General features: G+C 40.5%; 1 protein-coding gene across 1 annotated transcript in view; it reads right to left on the bottom strand.

Annotated features, from left to right (window-relative positions):
• The window catches only part of pawr (PRKC, apoptosis, WT1, regulator), a 28,634-nt gene that overhangs the window by 17,145 nt on the left and 3,989 nt on the right, over nucleotides 1–7,500 (bottom strand). The window contains exon 2 of the mRNA XM_060889275.1: nucleotides 7,387–7,500. This exon is cut by the window's right edge and continues 526 nt beyond it. Within this exon, the coding sequence (XP_060745258.1) occupies nucleotides 7,387–7,500 (114 nt within the window). The remainder of the gene's footprint in view (nucleotides 1–7,386) is intronic.

The following is a 7,500-nucleotide window of genomic DNA, read 5'->3' as shown; positions in this document are numbered from 1 at the left end:
TTCAATTTTATGGATATTGATTTTTAAGACTAAAATAGCAAAGGGTGTGTGTGTGTGTGTGTGTGTGTGTGTGTGTGTGTGCGCGCGCGCATTGTGTATACATATTGTTAGTTGATGACGAATTTGGAATGACGAATGTAGAAGATTATACATGTTGAACAGGTTACACTGCAAACACACACACACACACAGACACACACCCAGACACACACACACACACACACACACACACACACACACACACACACACACAGACACACACAGACACACACAGACACACACACACACACACACACACACACACACACACACACACACACACACACACAGACACACACACACACAGACACACAGACACAGACACACAGAACAGAAGGAAAGTAAGGAAAATGATTAAAGGGAATTCAGGATTAACAAATAAACACTGGAAAGAAATCAGAAAGAACAAAAGAGAATGGAACAAAAAAAGACAAAACTAAAAATGAGAGAAACACAAACACACACACTCAACTACACACACACTCACACACTCACACACGTTCACACACGTTCACACACACTCTGTTTTCTTCCCTGGTGTGTGTGTGTGTACTTCCCTGGTGAGTGTGTGTGTGTTTGTGTGCGTGCGTGTGTGTGTGTGCGTGCGCGTGTGTGCGTGCGTGCGTGTGTGTGGTAGCTCAGTGGTTAATGTGTTGGTAATGTGTTACTGATCGGAAGGTCATGGGTTCGAACCCAAAGTCCACCAAGCTGCCACTGCTGGGCCCCTGAGCAAGGCCCTTAACCCTCAGTTGCTCAGTTGTAAGTCACTCTGGATAAGAGTGTCTGCTAAATGCTGTAAATGTAAATGTGTGTGTGTGTGTGTGTGTGTGTACTTCCCTGGTGTGTGTGAGTGTGTGTGAGTGTGTGTGTGTGTGTACTTCCCTGGTGTGTGTGAGTGTGTGTGAGTGTGTGTGTGTACTTCCCTGGTGTGTATGTTCCCCTAACGTAGTGCGTGTGACTGAAGAACCACACAGAGGTCCCACTAAGACACACTGAATGCTGTGTAAAGAACCTTAAACAGAGTCATGTGAGTGAACGCAGGTGAACAATCACCAATCAGCATGCGAGGAACCCAGGGGGCGGGGCAACAATCCCAGCACAGAAATCAGAGTAGCTACAGAGGAACAAAGATATTCATCAACACAGCAGAGAGAGAAAGATCTAAACCTCACTGTGACTCAAACAGACAGTAAAAACTGCATCACTAATTAATGTTGGAATAAAAGAGAAAAGCGAGCAGTGCAGCGAGCTCAGAGATCCACTCGCATGAGGATGTGCTGAAGCGTGAGGAGATAAAAGCCAGAACTCAGTGGTACTGATTCAGCACCAGGCTTTAATCAGATCAGGAGAAATACCAGAGTGTCTTTAATGTTCAACCACAAGCTCCTCTGTCCTGAAGACCAGGAACATCTCAAAGTCCACCTTCACCTCTGTTCCACAGCACTCCCACACACACACACACACACACACACACACACACACTCCTCACAGGAAACTTTATATCAACTATGCTGTTGATGTTGCTATGGAAACGATGCGATATCAGAGCGAGTGTATTAACAGGGAAAGAATCTGATGTCCAGTGTGGTGTAAAATATCCACATGATTATTGTTAAAAACTGGAACCGATTCTGTGTGTATTAAAGTGTTCGCAGTGTGTTAGTGTGTCCATGTCCAAATCTTTCCTTCCTTCCTGTGTGTGTGTGTGTGTGTGTGTGTTTTACTCAGGAATGAGGCTTTGTGGTTGAACTGAATGTGAAGAATGAGTAATCACACTGAGCCACTGCACGTTTTATCCTTTCTCCAAACAAGGGCACATCAACACACCAAATTCCTCTGGGATAACGTCACCACATACTTGTCTGTCTGTCTGTCTGTCTGTCTGTCTGTCTCTCACTCTCTCTATCTCTCTCTCTCTATATATATATATATATATATATATGAGACTGATTTTCTGATCATCTACTAATCATCTACACGCCGTCTCTGAACTGAACATTGTTGGTCATCTCTGTGCTCAGGTCTTCATCAGCAATCACTTGAAGACTTCAGCAGGAAGGAATTAGTGTTAAGTCTGTAATGAACTCCATAATGACTCTGACCTGTTAGTTCCTCAGGAGCTCTTGGTCCCACAATTCTACTGGACTATAAAGTGTTGTAGAAAGGACATTATTTACATTAACATTATTTACATTAACATTATTTCCTGTCCAGTGTCACTAAATGAGGACGAGGTTCATTTCTGAGTCTGGTTCCTCTCAAGGTTTCTTCCTCGTATCATCTCAGGGAGTTTTTCCTCATCACCGTCACCTCAGACTTGATCATTAAGATTTAAAGTCATGATATGAAGTGAAGGTTTTTGTGTTTACTTTACTTTACTCACTTTATTAACATTTCTTAAAGACCAAGAGAGAAGAGTTTGAACTTGTTTCGATCTCCTACAGAACTGAGACCTGTGATGTCTGTTTTTAGATTCATAAAGGACACAGAAGAAGACTTGGATGTGTTCTGGCATTCAGACAGACCACAATATAACTAACATCTCAATGTAAGGTTTTTATCATCTTTTTCAAAGCAGGTGAGTCACCAACTCTGTGGGATTTGTGTCTTTATGAGCTAAACCTTTAGCTCTCTTTCAATAAGATGTGACATGGTGTGTGTGTGTGTGTGTGTGTGTGTGTGTGTTCATAATATGAAAGCTATCAGTCTGATGGGATTAAAGAAAAGAAAAACAGATGAGTCAAATATAATCTGTCAGACAACTGAAGATTAAAAAGTGCCCCATAGGGTTAACTCATGATAACAGCCCTTTAAACCTGCAGCTCTGAGCTCCTCATTATCCTGAAACTCCACCTAAAACTAAAGATGTGAAACCTTTACAATCTTCACCTTCAAAATGTTCAGAAATCTACATGAAAATGCCCCTTAGGCTTTATCATTAACAACACCTCTACCTGAAACTGCACTATAGATGAGCCACTAAATGCTCAAATACCACCAAAAGTTGCCCCTTTTTTCACTTGCTCCCATAAAGGTGTAAAAGGTAAAGAAATAAATTAGGCTCAAACTGCACCATGGGATGCAGATCATAAATGTTATATCTCACCTGCTTCTTATGAGACTTTCGAAACTTCAAACTCTACCTGAAATTGCCCCACATTCTGCAGAGATGTGTCACATAACATTTACACAAACGCCTAAATCTGCCCCTTAGGCTGCAGCTCTGAAAATGCCACTAAGGCTTTAGACCAAACACTCATCTCTTATCTGAACCTGCCCCAATGGCTGCAGATCTGACACACGTCAAGCTCCACCTAAAACTGTTCAAAAGCTAATCTGAGACCCTCATAATCCCTACTGTATAAAATCCCCCCTTGATGCAAGACCCTCATAGCCCACAATCTCCTTCTGAAACATATTCAAAATGTTCAAACTTTACCCAAATGTGCCCCTTAGGCTCCGAGGCCCTTATTATCCTTATACTTCACATCCAACAGTCCTTTCTGCTACAATTCCGAGACCTTCAAAACCCTTAAATAAATCCATGAGAAACTGCCCATAGGGAGACTCCATATAACACATAACACCACTCTACAGATTCTCCATTTCCTAAATAAATAAATAAATAAATAAATAAATAAACAGCTTTAGCTGCGAAACCAGCACAACCTTAAGATGCCACCTGAAGCCTGTAAATCGTAGAGACTCTACCTAAAACTGCCCCTTAGGCTGCAGCTCTGAGAAGCTCATAACCCTATAAAATTGCCACCTAGTACATAACTACAGAATGTGTTACAGTAAATGTGACTGGTTTAGAGACGGAATATTTACTTAGAAAGTGCAGACAAACAGATGAAAGCCAGATGTGGGAATTTTTATCGCCATATAAATGCCTGCGAGTCGGCCAACTGTCACACACTGCTAACAGTTACTAGCACAGAGCTAATAGGCACATTCAATTTATGAGCTGTTCCGAGAGACACGGTTATAAAAATAACGCTATAAAAACACACACTAAGCAATGATTGGTTATCTGTGTGTCCGAGTGTGTATATGTGTGTGTGTGTGTGTGTACGCGTGCAAGTGTATGTGTGTATCTGTGTGTTAGTGAAACTGCGGGTGTTGATAAGAATCTAAATTTTGCTGACAGAAGCCGCTCTAGGCAGAGACTCAACCAGAGACCCATAATACACAGCAGGTTGTGTACACACCCACAATCACACACACAAAAACACACACAAAAACACACAAAATCTCTCTCACTGACATTCTCATCTTCATGACTGTTTTGGAAGACAAAAGAGAAAACACACACACTGTATACAATGACACACACACACACACACTGATAATTACTGTTCTCTCATAACAACACCTGATCTTGTCATGGTTACAGTCTGTATTGCTCTCAGCCAATCAGAACACTCCGTACCTGACTTACACTACTAAAGAATCTAAGTGAATTAACACTTGAACTAAAACTTGTACTAATATTTACTATCTGATGAAATATGAAATAAAAATGTTCCTCTACTCGTGCTTCTGGTCCTCCTGTGATCCTGCGACGCGGCTGGAGGGCATGTGTGTACTTGTCTTGTACAGTGTAATTCTCCTCTGAAACCCCAACATTAGAGCCTGGCACATGCCCAGTTCCCAAACTACTTAATACTGCCCCAGAGGAGAAGATAATAGCAGGATGTGCATGGGCGAGGAAGACGCTGATCTGTTTCCAACATCAACTGCTAAGAACACTGAAGGTCTGGGGAACTCACATAGTGTAATATAAACTGCCTTCTAGGCTAAAAACCTGCTGAATTCACATGGAGTATTTTAAACCTTTACACATCATGCACACCTGGGGGAATTAAGAGTGTAATAAAACTGGCTTAAAGATGAAAACCTCAGGAATTCACAAAAAGGCCTCATATTTGACAGAAATGTGTGAACTGCCCTGTAGGATGAAGGAAGGTCTTTTAGATTTTCCAAAATTAAAAAAGGCTTAAGTCACACTGTAACAGCTTCAGCCCAGTTCATTATAACAGCTGAATAATTGAAGCTACAACTGCAATAGAAACCCTTCGAGACTAAATGCCCCATAGGCAGCACCTCATAACACTCTTATAGGAACAGCCTATAAACTATAGTTTAAAGTCTAAGACAATTCAATTAACATTAAGAAATGAAGTCAGAATTAAGGCAGTCTCACAATTCTCAAAACAAAAAAAAACACCTTACAGGCTGAGAAAATTACAGTATGATGAACGTGGGAGAAAAACTGAGTATTACAATCTGCAGCTTTGGCTAAATGCTTTCACAGCACCAGACTAAAATCCTGAGTATTCAGACCCTTATAGAAGCCTGACAGGCATTGGGAGTCAGAGCTCCATAATAGTTAAACACATAAACGAGCATTTTTAGAACTTAACCTTAGAACCAGTTCCATGATGTAAAGATATTAAAAGCTGATTAGAACAGTCCTGTATGTGAGAGAAAAAAAATCCATAAAAAAGATTGTGTCTATAGGCTCTAGTCTTCAAAACGTAATCAACCACAGATTCTGGAGTTTCACGGCTCTTCTATATTAAACTGACCCGAAGCCTAAATATGCTAGATGAATCTGGCCATGTAAACTGCCCAAAAGACAAATCAAACAGTTTTAGCCCCAGTTCTTAAAACAGAAACAACTCAAAAAGACAAAAGGGACCATTAAAAATCCTGTAGCACAAAATCCACCGTAGGTAAACAGCCTTGCAGTACTGAACAACTAACCTGCCTGACAGGCACAGCAGTCTGTCATCTGGTTTCACTGATTAGAGCGAGTGTGTCAGTTCCCAACAGAAGTGAGTCAGTCATCTGAAACACACTCGCATCTGGAGTTCAGTCTAAAAAGCCCCTAAGGCGCTGTGTTGCTGTGTTTCCATGGTCCAAACCAGTCTGCGTGTAAACAACACTGTGATGTTTACTCTGAAGCGCATGAGAATGTGAGATACAAACATGCGAGTGTTCAGTACCTGAACTCTCTATTTCTGTCTTATTGTTTAAATCAGTAAAAAAAAAAGTACATAAATAACTAGAGTTTAAAAAGTTATCACATTTTGTGACTGTCCTAATGGGTGTGGCCTAATATTCTAACATACCTGCTTGATTGACAGCCCATACCACAATGCACTAATTAAGAGAAGTGACACAAACAAATCCTGAGCGCCATAACATTATGTTTCAGATTTTTATCTTTTGGGTCGCTGGAAAAATTCTGTTAGCATTAGCGTAGCAATTTAAACTAGCCATCTACACACAAACAGGTTTCAGTTTCAGTACCAGTCAGCTCAGCTTTCAGGACTTCCTGGTGATGGAGGACCTACTGGTTCCTCGTCCTGAAAGCATTAGTGCTGTAGAACATGTTACACTTCTCACTCCTTCGTTAAACAGAGCTAAACAAAGAAAAGTCGTCCGCCTCATTAGCAAATGATGCTAACATATAGACAGAAAGCAGCTTCTCAGACTCTTTATGGTGTTCATGAGGTTTTTCAAAGTACTTTTTTGGTGGACACGCTTAGAGTTCTGGAGAATGTTACGTAAAAAGGAAGGAGATGTGAATTACGATGTCGTGGTTTGGACGCCGGCTTTCATACTGACAGGAAAACTGCACTCTGTTTTTCCATGTCAGTTTCACGTCAAGGTGAAAAACGGCACAGATTTTGGACAAATCCAATCTGGCAAGCTGAAGGAACGCAAGCGTGATAAATTGACGGAACATCTCGAGTGATGTTTTCATCTTTTCGCAGAACTCCTGTCTGAAGAAGGGGATTATGGGATTGTTTTGGGGTGTTTTTTTGTCTGAGAAGGACACAAACATTCAGCACACACCTTCAGTGGAACTTAAAGTTTACATTTACAATAATAAAATAAATAAAATACCAGCACAATTCATCATAAACTATATTTTCAAATTATATATTAGCATAAAATTATTCTTTTTAACATAATATTTCTGTTTATTCCTATTGATTTATATAGTTTAATTAACAAGACACCGTTAAAAACAAACAAGAAACTCAGCATTTAGAAGATTATTTAAAAATAATTTTAAGTCATTATTATAAAATACTGGTAGGTTGTAATATATTTTATTTCATTCCCATTCTATTTGATTTCTTTCCCTTTTTTTTCCAGCTTCCAGGGTCTCAGTGTGTGTTTGATGCTGGGCGACTGATCAGGAGGTTGGGGATCTGCTGAGCGGTCACATTAAACCCCTCAATGATTAGTTACATTTAGAAAAAAAAAGTCAATTTAATTATCAAATTTTAACCCAAATTGTAAAGTTCCAGCCTGCAGTTCAGCTCTTACCTCGTTGGACGGGATGCTGACGACTCCTGTGGACCGGCGCTTCTCACGCAGCTTCCTCTTCTCTATCTGCCCTTTCCCTTTGCGAGCGCTGGGACCTGAACTCTTCTTCTCCTT

This window comes from Tachysurus vachellii, chromosome 16 (assembly GCF_030014155.1).
Source record: "Tachysurus vachellii isolate PV-2020 chromosome 16, HZAU_Pvac_v1, whole genome shotgun sequence".
Lineage (NCBI taxonomy): Eukaryota > Metazoa > Chordata > Actinopteri > Siluriformes > Bagridae > Tachysurus > Tachysurus vachellii.
Note: the sequence above shows the minus strand (reverse complement) of the source record. Positions and strands in the feature narration are given on the sequence as shown.